Genomic DNA, 13,508 nt, shown 5'->3' with positions numbered 1-13,508 from the left:
AATAACTATGGCTGTGTCCGAAATCGCCCACTATACCCTCATTCACTATTCCCTAAATTAGTTCACTAATATAGTCCACTTTAAGGAGCGGGTGAAAACGAGTGAGTAAATTCGGACACTTGAAATGCTGCGGGCGCCATCTTCTGCCGAGACACGGAAATTCATTCAGCGCGAGCATCACGAACAATAGATGGCTAGCAGCTAGCCGTGAGTGTGCTTCGGTTGTACACTCGTTATTATGACGCATCATGGGATTGAATTGAATGAGTGCACTCAATAATGTCCACTATGAGTTCGGAAATCACTAAAAATGGATGTCCCCTCATTAGTGCACTATATTAGGGTATGGGGGTCTATTTCGGACACAGCCTATAACTATATAATCAAGGATATAACTTGAGGAGTGGATGAATAATTTTCGATAAATATCACAAGGGGGTGGGGGTTGTGACATTTATATATTGCATACATTAATGGAGCTTACATATGAAATTCTACGATTAAATAAATAGCGAATACATTAATTAAACGGAAGGATTGTGTAGAACTGAGGTTTAATGGACTTTTATTTTGATAGGTAACGCGGAAGTGGTTTTATCACGATGGTGCGGTCATCAGTCGCGTTCAGATAACACCCTCTATCGCTCTCATTCATAGCAGTCTCTTCGCGCCGAAACACTGGCTGACAAAACTATCCGTTTGAACTTCAGTTGACCGACAAATTGCAAATATTTATTGAACTGGACAAGGTAAGCGAAGAAGACGAGCAGTTTACTGTCCAACACAATAACTGTTGATCACGCAGGCGGACACATAATCTTCATCACCATCGTCATCCAGCTAACGGTACAGCTGCTAGCTAGTTAGTATATGATGATAAAATCGTATTTGTTAATGAAGGGAAGACTATTTTTGACTATTTTAAACTACCCAAAACCAACTGGATAAAATTAATTTTGTTTGACGAAAAAAAATCGAAGAACACCTGTTTTGTTTCTGTTTAGTTTAGTAAAACAGGTAAATCTCGGAGCTAATGTTGCATTTTTGCTTAAGTTAATCTGTATAACGGTCAATAGTTGATCAGACACGAAACCTTACTGTAAAATACTGAATCTTTAGACAAAAATGTTGCCTTGTGATGGCAGATGTGTCGATCAATAGCGGGGGCAAAATGTCATGGAATCGGACGCTCCTTCTCAATTAAGAATGAGAAGGCTTTAAACGTTTTGATGCTGATTATTTCACTTAGAAGTTATTTATAAGATAACAAGTAACTTATTTTGTTTTGAATTTTTCTTTTGTAGATGCGGTTGCCTTGGGGTTGGACGTGTCTTTTGTTACTGTCCATCTCCATAGTAACCTGGGCCCAGGAGGAGGAACTGGAGGACGAAGATGATGCTCTTGTGGAGGATGTTAATGTGGACATGGAGACAGACAGTAGCGAGAACACTGAGGCAGACACTAATGTTTCTTTCCAGGTCAGACAATATTATTTACTAAAATAAAAAGCTATTATTTTGAAATTATGTACGAGGAAGGCTAAGTTGTTTGATTTCATATTAAATTATGTGTTATTGTAAATATTCATTAGGCTGTTTGATATGCACAGGTAACATACAAGACCCCAGTTCCGACAGGAGATGTGTTCTTCGCCGAGACGTTTGATGATGGCTCTTTAAGCAGGTTTGTGAAGCCTAGCAAAATGTTGTTGATCAGTGTATTTCATAAACACTATTATTATTATTAAATAATTGTTTATAATGAGTTATAACTGTTACATATGATGAATGTAGTTAGTATTTACAGTTTTTTAAATTTATTGAGAGGGCTGTCAGTAGATTCTGAATGTGACCTAAGGGGAACTTCCACTATTGTCAGATAATCTCAAAAATTTGACCCAAGGTTTAGAAGGGAGTCAAAAATTTGATCCAAAGTTTAGAAGTCACTTTAATAGTGTAATCCTTTTTACACAATTCTCGTCTATTTGTTGGATTTTCATGGTGTATAATTGTTTTCTGCAGCTGGCAGCTCTCTAAAACAATGAAGGAGGATGCCGACGAAGATATTGCAAAATATGACGGTTAGTTTTTAAGCTTTGCTTAATCCGATAACATTATCCAGATGTGGAAGCCACTTGATGACAAGTGTAAACGCGCTGTGTCCTGATTGTCTGAAGATCCGATCTGCTTGTTCGGATCACCGAGATCGCATGTTAATGCCAAATATAAACGCACCCAGAGTGTATCGATCAATGTTTGTTTATAAATTTGGATGAAAATAAAATTTAATGTGAGCTTCTGCTTTTCACTGAATATTTTTGTGATTATTTTATCATTTGCCTAGGTAAATGGGAGGTTGAACCCCTAAAGGAAAACAAGGTGCCAGGTGATTTGGGTTTGGTGCTGACGTCCCGTGCTAAGCACCACGCCATTGCTGCTCCGCTTAACCGACCCTTCGTCTTTAAGAACATGCCTCTCATTGTCCAGTGAGTGTTTTTCTTTTACAGGTTGTTTGGAACAGTTAAATGTACAGCTATTTAGATTAGTATGATGTCTTCGTGACACTTCAAATATAATGCTTTTGCATTCTGACAACCTGATCTGTGCAGGTACGAGGTCAATTTTCAAGATGGCATTGACTGTGGAGGTGCTTACATCAAGCTTCTGTCAGACTCAAAAGACTTGGACCTGGTAAGTTCATTGCTCGATTGAGAGCTTCATATTGTTAAAACAAAAGTGTGTGGTAAAATACTGTCCACTATCTATTGCTATTTTGAGAAATAAACACTGTATTCAATACAGATTTCAAATACAAAAGGATGTAAATAAGTGAAATGACCTTTAATTGTTTTGAATCATAGGAGCAGTTTCATGACAAGACACCATACAGCATCATGTTTGGGCCGGATAAATGTGGAGAGGACCACAAACTGCATTTCATTTTCAGACATACAAATCCCCTTAATGGAGATATAGAAGAAAAACATGCCAAACGACCTGATGTTGATCTGAAGAAGTTCTACACGGATAAAAAGACTCACCTCTACACTCTTGGTGTGCTTACTTTTATAATAAAAAGCATGTTGAAATCTAAACAAAATAATTTACCTGTATTTGTGTATACAGACTAGAATTTTTTATTTATTTAAGTGTTATAGTGTTTGAATATAAATTAATTTAAAAAATGGGGAACTGACAGTCAAGTTGTTCAATAAAATAAAAAACAACATATAAATGCTGAATTACTTAATGATGACATGTGCAATTGTTCTGTTTTCTCAGTTTTAAATCCAGACAATAGCTATGAGGTCTTTATAGACCAGTCAAGTGTTTGCAAAGGAAGCCTGTTGACAGATGTCGTTCCACCTGTGAACCCTCCCAAAGAGATTGATGATCCCAAAGACTCAAAGCCTGAGGACTGGGATGAGAGAGCCAAAATCCCCGACCCAGAAGCAGTCAAACCTGATGACTGGTGAGAATATTAAGCCAAGTCAAAATGCAAATCAAGTATTTAGTTTTTTCCCCCATTGTAAGTATTTGTTTTAGAAAGTTTTTTTGTGAAACAGTAGGCTACATGTTGTGACGACTTATTTTTAGAAATGCCTTGGTTAAGTGTATTTGGACAGAGAATTATGTCGTCTTTAGAGGCACTTTATAGCATTTTTCACAAAGCTGCTTTACAGATAATGATAGTAGTACTATGGTGTAAATGTATTTTATTCCATTTTGAGCAGTTTCAATGGAAAACGTTATAGGTTAATGAGTAAATGTCATTGGAAAAAGATTGGTAGCTATGTTGTTGCAGTAGATGCAGTGTCCTTAACATAAAAAAGTACAACCTTGCATGCAAAATGCTGTTTGCGAATGCATCTTGCTACAACCACAGATTGCCAACCCCAAGCCAAGCATGTTATCTTTTGAGTTTTCAAGTATGAATGTACATCTGGGTTTCATCAACAAGTAATGAACTGATAATGGAATCAAGTGTTCTTGTCACAAGAATAGCAGTAACAGTGTATTAAGGCTCCTATTCTTATCTCTCTCTAGGGATGAGGATGCCCCAGCTAAGATTCCTGACCCTGATGCAGTGAAGCCAGATGGGTGGCTGGATGATGAACCAGAGTTTGTGTCTGACCCCACCTCGGAAAAACCAGATGACTGGTAAGAACAACAACTGTTTCCTTTGATCCATTGCCTTGTGTTAATGTTCCATGAGGAGCTTCACTGTTTGAGTTGGGGTTATAATCAGGACATGTTTATTTGCCACTGTAAATTTTGAGCACTTGGGAATGACGTCCTCCGCTAGTGTGGTTTTGTAACTACAGTTATGTGGTCTTCACATTTAAGGGAGCTGAAAATCATGGTCAATGATTTGGTTAAGAACTAATGTGGTATAGATAGGACCATAACTGTACTGGCAAACCTATTATAATTATTATAAGATTGTGGGCAGGATGCCAGAATAGGTTGTTAATAAGGTCTTATGCATGGTGGTTGTCCACAAACATGGAGAGTATAGAAATGGACCCAGCACACAGCCCTGGGGGGCACCAGTGTCAGCGACTAGATGCATGAATGAAATGTCTTTTTCTACAGTATGTGCAGTGCCTTAGAGGACACACTAGATGATGATTCATACTTAAGATTTAGAATAGTAGTTATACCTGTGGAACACTCATTCTTGGAACAAAAGCCCAAAACAACCCCTTTGTTTTGTAACTAAACACTGGGTTCCAGTCTGCAAGAAACTGCTGGACACTCCAGAACAGACTGACTTGTATAATGGTTTATCTGTTACAGTGTTTTTACAGTAAGGACAGGTTATGTTTGTTTGGCACACGTCTGTTATTGAAAAAACATGATCAGGGTGGGGAAGCTCTAACTTTCTAATGAACTGGAGTACCCACTAGCTTCCCACATTCTGCACTACCAAAGAGACAGAATTTGGTAGGAACTGCTAAAGCAGTAGTATTAATATAGTTATCAGACAATCATCTGTAATACTTATGACATATTAATAATACTTGTGCTACTTCCAGTTATGCTGCTATCAGATTTGCTTCTTTTATTTACTGCCATTAATGTTATTTCTGTGTCTCAGGGATGAGGAAATGGATGGAGAATGGGAAGCCCCTCAGGTGCCAAACCCAGCGTGTGAAACTGCTCCGGGCTGCGGTGAATGGAAGCCACCCATGATTAATAATCCTCAGTATAAGGGCAAATGGAAGGCACATCTCATAGACAACCCCAATTACCAGGTACCAGCATCTAAAATCATAAATTTACACATTATATCAAGCTATGTCACACATTTCCTACATCTTTGCTGTAATAATGTGATCTAAATGTTCACAGGGTGTGTGGAGTCCACGAAAGATCCCAAACCCTGACTACTACGAGGATCTTCACCCGTTTCGAATGGTGTCATTCAGAGCTGTGGGTCTGGAGCTTTGGTCTATGACCTCTGACATTTACTTTGATAATTTCATTATTACTTCTGAGAAGGAAGTGGCAGACCGCTGGGCAGCAGACAGCTGGGGACTGAAAAAGCTTGTTGCTAGCGCCAACGAGGTTTGTCTCTGTCTCTCACACAGAGCTCTGTTGCATGTTCGCTATCTGCATGATGGCTTATTTGCTTTTGATTTGGTTAATATACTCAAGAAGACTGTCTCTTTCCATCTTAGCCTGGAGTGTTGAGTCAGTTGGCGCTGGCTGCTGAGGAAAGGCCCTGGCTGTGGGTGGTTTACATTCTTACCGTTGGTTTGCCTATTGGGCTGGCTGTGCTCTTTTGCTGGCCGAAGGTAAGGACTGAATACATAAATGAAGCAGTGATGAATGCCAAAGTAAACACTTTGGCTGTCATTACAGACTGTAAATATTTTGCTGTTTTTATATGAATCATATAGATTCTTGTGTGCAGTACATTAATTACACAATTTACTTTGAGCATAATAGGGCGCTTCTGTCCTTTCCTACTGTTAAAGTAACATAAAAAGAGTAGAAAAAACAAATTCGCTATCAACACACATTTACATGTTACATGTATTCACTGAGCAGGCGCTTTTATTCAAAGGGATTTACAAATGAGTTTTTTGACAGTGGGTTTTGCATACCTCATTGAAGGTTATCAAAGCGGATTAACATTAATTGCGTTTTGATCGCAATTTCTGGTTTAGCAACAAAAGACAGTTAAGCAATGTACTCTGGTGACTTGACCAACATTTGAGTATCTCATTATCCTTTCAAGATCTCAGCTCACACTTATTTGTATGAGTTGCAGAAGTCAAATGATGACTACGTATACAAGAAAATTGACCAGCCCAAGTCAGTACCAGAGGACGTAGTGGAAGAAGAAGAAGAAGAAGAAGAAGAAGAGGAGGAGGAGGAGGACGACGACGAAGAGGAGGAGAAAGGAAAGGATGAAGATGATGCGAAAGTAGAGGATGCAAAAGTAGAGGATGCAACTGATGCTGCTGGTTTGTGAAGTGATTTGTCATCCTTTTATTCTCTTTCACTGTTTTACTTAATAATTATCTTGTTAATGTTTCATCTTTGTTACTCACCAGCGGATGAGAATGGTGATGGGATTGAGAAGAAGCTGGAAAATGGAGGAGATACAGAAGATGAGGATGAGGAGGAAGAGGCCAGTAAGCCAAATGCCATGCCTTCAGAGGATGAAGTAAGAGTTCAAATAGTTGCTTAAGTTTGGATTTATCATAAAGGATAAGCTTATAAACAATTTTTTTATTGCAGATGAAGGATGCTGACGAAGGAACTCGGATCTCAGAAGAAGAACCCAAAGCTGTCAGAAAGAGAAAAGTACGGAAGGACTGAAGACCCATGGTTTTCCCAAGTTTTCCCTCCTTTCTCATTCCTCTGCCTCTTTTTTGCTGCATGCTTTCGGCAGTATGCCCTTTAGCATGCAAAAAAACGGCAACCCTAGCCGCTCTACTGAAGAGGCCATCATTCATCTGATGTCACCTCGCCTCCCTTCCTGAAGTCTTCCGCTTCATTCTTATCGGTTACAGTTTGGATTTAGATCCAAACGTCAGCCCTGCTGAGTTTTATCTCTGACTTCTTTCCTATTTTTTTCCTTTTTCGATTACAATTCAAGGAGTAGTATCGGGCCTGCATTTCCCTGCTAGTACTGTAAGTGATCAGAGTACCGTGAAGGGAAATATAGTGGCGTTTTAGAAAGAAAAACTAGTTTATGATAACATCTACATCTTAGTTCTTTAAGTTATTAAAAAGGTCAGTTATTTGTGTTCTAAGTTAAGAGCTTTTTAACATGATCAAATCACACTGGTCGTATTTATTGTTTGTCCCTCGTTTGACAAAAGATGCAATTGAAATTAGGCATAGGACTTTTAAATCTAGCTTTCTACCGCATTGCCACAGTAAGCAGGCTGTGGAGAAGAGCTCTGTGAGACAAGGGGCTGTTTTTGGCGAAACGTCTAAGTCAGAAGAGTGCTATGAGTGGATCAGTATTGCGTTCAAGTCGTTACGCACAGTCAAAACTGATCCCAGGTCAGCGTTATCACCTACACACTAACCACAGGCTATAGTAACCACACTGAAAACTATCCCGCCGATTCCTGTTTGACGTTAGACTGACCAACATGTATGAAACTATTGAGGTTTGAAAGCAGACACAAACGAATAGTTTTGTTTTTCTGCTTTTTTAGGTTACGTGTTTAGCCTTAGGAGAACAGCCTTTTGTTTACACGTTTGCAAGCTGTTCATTGCTCTTGGAAATAATAAATATTTACTATAAATGTGCTCTGTTGTCATGACTTCACAAGAAACACAGTGTATGCAAAGGGAAATTATTTTAATAAAGGCATAATCGTAACAAAATAAAATGTACACTTTCAGAACAGGCAGTATCTTACATTGGGTGCTTGCAAACATAAATTACGAAAAATAAAAATGATGTAGTAGTGTCGCAGCCGGTATCTGTGGCAGATCCTTTTGTGTTCTTTGTATTTATACTGACAGATGTTTCACATTAGCAAAATCTGAGCAAAGAGCATCTGTATTTATAAATGTCACTCGACCAGCAGAACGCTTCCTGAGGTTAAGCCCATTTCCACCACATTCAAAGATTGTTTTAGAAAAAATTCTTTAGTATGAGATACAAGTTAATTATGAGTAAAACATCTGAAATCACAGACTTTTAATCAGTCTAAAATCATTTTAATAGTTACCAAAGCATTGTTTTTATTTTTATGGGGCAGAATGGGCTTCCGTAGCTTTCAGATCACTCTGATCAATTTCACTCAGCAGTCTCAACCTCACTACAAACAGTAAAAGCCAGACAGTCCATTTACTTCCAATATTTGGGTCCCTTGATCTTATAGATTCAAGCATGAATAGTGTCTTCTCCAACATAGTGCTGCAGTTTACATCACAAGCCATTTCAATCTACTGATCCCACACATTTGTGCACTAGTTAGAAAAGTTTCTACAGTACATCCAAATATCAAAGACTTGAAGAATATAAAGTACAGGTAAATGGCATATGGGCTGAGTGTTACTGACACATTCATTTATCCATTCTCTTTTTTTTAAAACCATGCATAAAACATAATTAAAGGATGTCATGCACTTTCAAGTGATCATCTCTGTGCACACCATAATACACATCAGATGTGTATGTGCTTTATGCAGCATTGTCGTTTACATCAAACTGTAATGAAAAAAATACGCTTTTGTCGCTTTTCTCTCTAAAAGGTTTGAATGTTGATGTGAGGGTCTCAAATTGGTTCATTCATGAAATTCATTATACAGAACAGAAGGCGCAACAACACACGCTCTGTACTTATCTGATCACACATTGCTTTGTGCATTCTTTCCCAACTTGTAACACTGTTAGCCAAAGGGATGGAAATCGGCCTAATCCTGGTCACATTAATACTTTGATTATTCATGGTTAGTCTTACAACTGACTAATTGTAATCTTATTTTTACTCAACAACACTAGACTTCAGTGCTTTGCTAAGTTATATTATCTGAGCGTTTAGATTTTGGTCAAACAAAATCAAGCATATGTTGATATGCTTACCATGAAAACAATATCGCAGGGGGTTCTCCTCCCCCATCTCTAAAGGACAGTCTGTTTAGCCCATTCAAGTAATAACCATACCATGCTGATAGATGCTTAAGTATACTGTAAAACAAAATACCAAATAAATACAAAACAAACAGCGGCTTATGTTCTGGCTATTATGTATGAATGCTGAAGAGATGAGGAACTATGTAGACAGGATCCAACGATCTCTTATTTCCGTTTGCTTTTGGTATCGGTGGTCTGAAACACGCTGGAGGCGGACATGAGGTTCTCAATGTACTGCCCAAGAACCTGGTTCTCTGATTTGAGCTTAAGGTTCTCTTCCTTTACCGCATCCACACGCGCAGACAGATCTAATGAGGGAGACAGAAAGGACAGAATGCATTAGAGTGCATCACTTAGCTTTTCCAGTCAGCCATTAATAGTGCCGGAGTGGATGGAAGTAGTCTCGGTTGAGGACAAACAGCAACGTGACGGGTGTTGTATTGCAAAGCGTATGCTTGGATTCAAAACAAAACAGCGTAAGGACACCACTCACTTTAAATATGATAAAAGGTGTGAAAATGTTTGGTAATGTCCAAAAAAGTTTATAAGATGTATACCTTCAAGTGTGTGCTGAAGCTCCAGCACTTGGTTAATAAGCCTGGTCTTCTCTTCCTGCTCAACCTGATTCTCCATATCTCCTAAAAAGATACACAAAGACACACAAACACTTGTTATGTAACACCACAAAATAAAACTACTAAAATGGCATGGAATTGTGGTTGAAGTTTACCGTCAATCTCACAGTTCATGGTTCTGTATTGGTCTTCTATTCTGAATCGCACTACTGTTGGTTCTCCTTCAGCTGTAAGAAATGTCTTTAAATGTTATTTCCCAAACATGAGGGGTCATTGTTGTTCATTTCACACACGCCACTAAACAAACTATGAACATGTACCAACTACAAATTACTAGGGTATATTTCAAGGTAGTATTTGAAGTATTATGATATTTTAGTATGGTATTCCTTAAACACTCGTATTTGTTTAAGTACCATTGTAGTGATTTGTGAGCGAGCAGCATTTTCTAGTGTGGGGCACAACAACAATTCTCCTCCACGGGTCATTTATAGAAAATAAATAGTTATTGGCATGTTATTAACTAGATTTAAGGTGGTTTGGTAAGAAACCATGCTGAGCTATTTTAAAGTCCCAGTGCGTCGTAATTCCTGCGTCGAAGGCGTTCACAAACAAAATAACTGTTTGCTAAGTTAGCAAGTGGCTAACACACAAAACAGCGTGATACTAACATACCATACCTCACATACAGCTAGAATCGCCATAATCTGGCATCGCTTAACATTCTCTCTTAATCATTTCAAGTCGCAATATCAAATTATTTTTAGTTTTAACCCATGCCACGTAAGTTAACGTTAGTTACTCGGTATAAATTCCAACCTCGCGCATTACAGGCCGCTATGAGTCGACTCACCAGGAGAAACAAAAACAGGTAACGTTAGGACATTCTAGCGATAACATATCTGTTTGCATCCGATTTAAGAGAACGGAATTAACCAAATCAAAAGTCCAATGTGACATTAACATCTCTAAACACGGTTTAAACACAATCGCATGTTTAAGATGCTAAACAGATACGCTGTTCCAGACACACATCCTTACCTAATTTAGGAAATAAACGTTTCACTGTTATTAAAGATGATCAAAAAGAATCGAGCCTGCTATACAATACTCCAGGTAAATGATACAGACAGTCCGTTACCTCATCACTTATCTCTCTCTCTCCTTCACACACACATCCACCCATACAATCACACGCACTGCCGAAAGACGCCGACAGAGGGAGACAAAGTTCACTGTTAACCTTATGCTTTGTTCTCTTGATATACCACGTTGAATTTTGATCAGATTAGTGAACAACAAAAACATTATGCCACAATTTTCAACAGTAGTAACAGAGATGGTTTAATTAAAGTAATAATAGTTTAATCGTGACATTTGTAGCTAAACTAACTATGGTTATACAAAGGGTTATCAATCTGCCAAAAACCAGGGGAAATGGTTTAATTTTACTATAATAAAACCATGGTTATTTTTTCCAAGATAATACCCCACTTCGTGTTAAATTTAGCCACTCCAATCAAATAACGAGTTAAGAATAAAATAATAAGATTAGATAGATTATAGATAATATTGGATTTTAAAATTGCATTGCATTGTGGGAAATATACTGAACATTGTGGTAGCAGGTCATTATTAGCTTAATGTTTGCTGTGCACTTAGTGAACAAAAATGTGAAGTAATAAAATTACACTGACATAAACACAACAAAATTACCAAGACTGTTTAAACATGGCACCAAGGTAATACCATTTGTTTATTTTGTTTGAAAAAAATTCATCTTTCATTTATTCACCGTCATGTCATTCCAAACCTGTATGACTTTCTGCAGAACACAAAAGAAAGATATGATGAAGAACATTGGTAACCAAGCAAATACTGGGCCCCAATGACTTCCATCATATAGACATATAAACCAGTGAGACATTTCTCAAAATATCTTCTTTTGTGTTTCACAGAAAAAAGAATCAAATACAAGTTTTATTTGTGGGTGAACTGTTCCTTTAACAGAAGAGACCTCATCTCTTCACATGTACGATCAGGGATATTTGAGTGTTTAAATATTACTCATGTTCAGAATAGACATGAATCATCTGAAATATGCAGCATTTGTTCTGCTTCCTGCTTTGACACTAGCTACTTTCAAATGTATTCATGTGTGTCTAGTGTGAACCTGTCTCTGTACACAAGTATACATACTCACTGCCTCCTATAAGGCAAGTGAGATTTCTGACCTGTGTCAACACAACACTGCCTCACCATTCAGAGTCAGACTACAAAACTACACACATCACTGTGAGACAGTGATGTTATTGTCCAAACCAGAATATACCTCAACATAACCATACAACGCCAAATCAAATCATTTATATTATAGATTTATATCAATTAAATGTGCACTCACACACCTGCATGCTAATCTAGGTACAAGTTTTGTGCACTATTGACACAAGGTAGTTCCTTTAGTGCATCAGTTCCTCCAATACAACAACTCAAACAGGTTTAAGACAAGATATGTGGAAATCTTACCTGTATCATCAGCTAGTGAGATGTTAATAAAAGTCCCGTCATCTTCATCCACGTCTCCCTCCATCGCTGAATAAGTGTGTCAAAAAGTTTTCTATACTAAATGATTTAGTTAAACGTCCTTGAATCTTTATTTATCTTTCTCTTCTATTCCCTCTTTCTCTCTCTCTCTCTCTCTCCTATAGTGCTCCGTGTTTGTCTGGCTGTACCCTCTCAATTATTCACTATCACCACGGTTACCGACCAGACCTGTGTGGCAACTTGGGTAACAAAGCCATAGAAGACCTAGGGCGACGCCTGCTGTGAGATCCAAAGTTCGCTTGTGCTCTTTCTCAGATTACAGAGAGATCCCCCCACACACATACAGCACTCACCTTCCCTCCTCGCACCATCTGTTTTATTTCATCTGTGCTACAGTGTGACACATTAACTAAAGGAAGTGTCTGATGGGCTCACACAAACAGAACCACATGGCAGCGCTTTAACTACACTGGTCTAATTGGTTTGCACTTTGATCAGTGTTGTAAAAGAACCCGGAGTATTTATTACAAGCTACTGAAATGAGTCTCTCTGATGCTTTGATTATCAGTGAAGGTACAGTTTCAGTTTAACCTGACGGTATAGGCAAGTTTCTGCAAGTATTTCACAAGAAAACGCGCTGGATTGTCTATAATGCAAAAGCATGACAAAGCATCTTTCATTGTAAGTTTCCTAGCAAAACTTTCCTTTTGTACATTTATGAATTCTATCCTGATTTTATGGGTATTATTTATTTAAATTATATTAATCAAATAAACCAAACACAAAATATTATAAAAATGAAAAGATGAGAATTTTTATACGCTAGCAATTTTAAATGGTGGGCCAGACTAGCCTATGCTATAATGGTGTATGTATATGCAATGCATTACATTAATTTATTTAAATAAAATATGTACTATAGTAAAGTTTGTTTTTATTTGTTCATATTATATCTGTAAAATCATTGTTATTATCTGGGTTCTTGTCTTGTTTCCAACAGAGCTTTGTAATGCAAATGGCAAAGTATATGTGAAGTGCCATCTAGTGGTTGAAAGCGGTCATAAATTACAGTAAATGAGGAATTGACTGTTTTACAGTGTTGGTCTCTTGCAGTTCTCATGAAATACAAATAATACTTGTCAAAATAAATAGACTGACATATGTGATCCCAGATTATTAATGAGATGGATTTTTGTGTGTTAATAAATATAAAAAACAATGACAATTAAAATCCGTATCACCAACATTTATACTGACTGCTTTATATTTTTT

General features: G+C 37.7%; 2 protein-coding genes across 5 annotated transcripts; one reads left to right on the top strand and one right to left on the bottom strand.

Annotated features, from left to right (window-relative positions):
• The first annotated feature begins 595 nt into the window (after window positions 1–595).
• On the top strand, window positions 596–7,778 carry clgn (calmegin). 2 transcript variants are annotated; one of them, XM_057332201.1, is made up of 15 exons: window positions 596–749; window positions 1,305–1,478; window positions 1,610–1,683; window positions 2,022–2,080; window positions 2,344–2,485; window positions 2,609–2,690; window positions 2,861–3,053; window positions 3,282–3,471; window positions 4,047–4,160; window positions 5,101–5,257; window positions 5,355–5,570; window positions 5,684–5,800; window positions 6,280–6,475; window positions 6,566–6,678; window positions 6,753–7,778. In XM_057332201.1, the coding sequence occupies exons 2-15, from the start codon at window positions 1,305–1,307 to the stop codon at window positions 6,831–6,833; spliced, it is 1,908 nt and encodes a 635-aa protein (XP_057188184.1). In that variant the 5' UTR covers window positions 596–749; the 3' UTR covers window positions 6,834–7,778. The 2 variants fall into 2 exon arrangements, with proteins under 2 accessions (XP_057188184.1, XP_057188185.1); XM_057332202.1 differs by having other exon boundaries at window positions 596–846.
• A 33-nt stretch (window positions 7,779–7,811) lies between these two features.
• On the bottom strand, window positions 7,812–12,416 carry scoca (short coiled-coil protein a). Of its 3 annotated transcripts, none has more exons than XM_057332203.1 (4): window positions 12,219–12,416; window positions 9,845–9,916; window positions 9,672–9,752; window positions 7,812–9,422 (listed from the first exon to the last, which is right to left on the bottom strand). In XM_057332203.1, exons 1-4 carry the CDS (start codon window positions 12,280–12,282, stop codon window positions 9,280–9,282), a joined length of 360 nt encoding a protein of 119 aa, XP_057188186.1. In that variant the 5' UTR covers window positions 12,283–12,416; the 3' UTR covers window positions 7,812–9,279. The 3 variants fall into 3 exon arrangements, with proteins under 3 accessions (XP_057188186.1, XP_057188187.1, XP_057188188.1); XM_057332204.1 differs by lacking the exon at window positions 12,219–12,416 and adding an exon at window positions 10,731–10,899; XM_057332205.1 differs by lacking the exon at window positions 12,219–12,416 and adding an exon at window positions 10,831–10,861.
• Between the last annotated feature and the right edge of the window lie 1,092 nt (window positions 12,417–13,508).

Source organism: Triplophysa rosa, linkage group LG4, assembly GCF_024868665.1.
Source record: "Triplophysa rosa linkage group LG4, Trosa_1v2, whole genome shotgun sequence".
Lineage (NCBI taxonomy): Eukaryota > Metazoa > Chordata > Actinopteri > Cypriniformes > Nemacheilidae > Triplophysa > Triplophysa rosa.
Note: the sequence above shows the minus strand (reverse complement) of the source record. Positions and strands in the feature narration are given on the sequence as shown.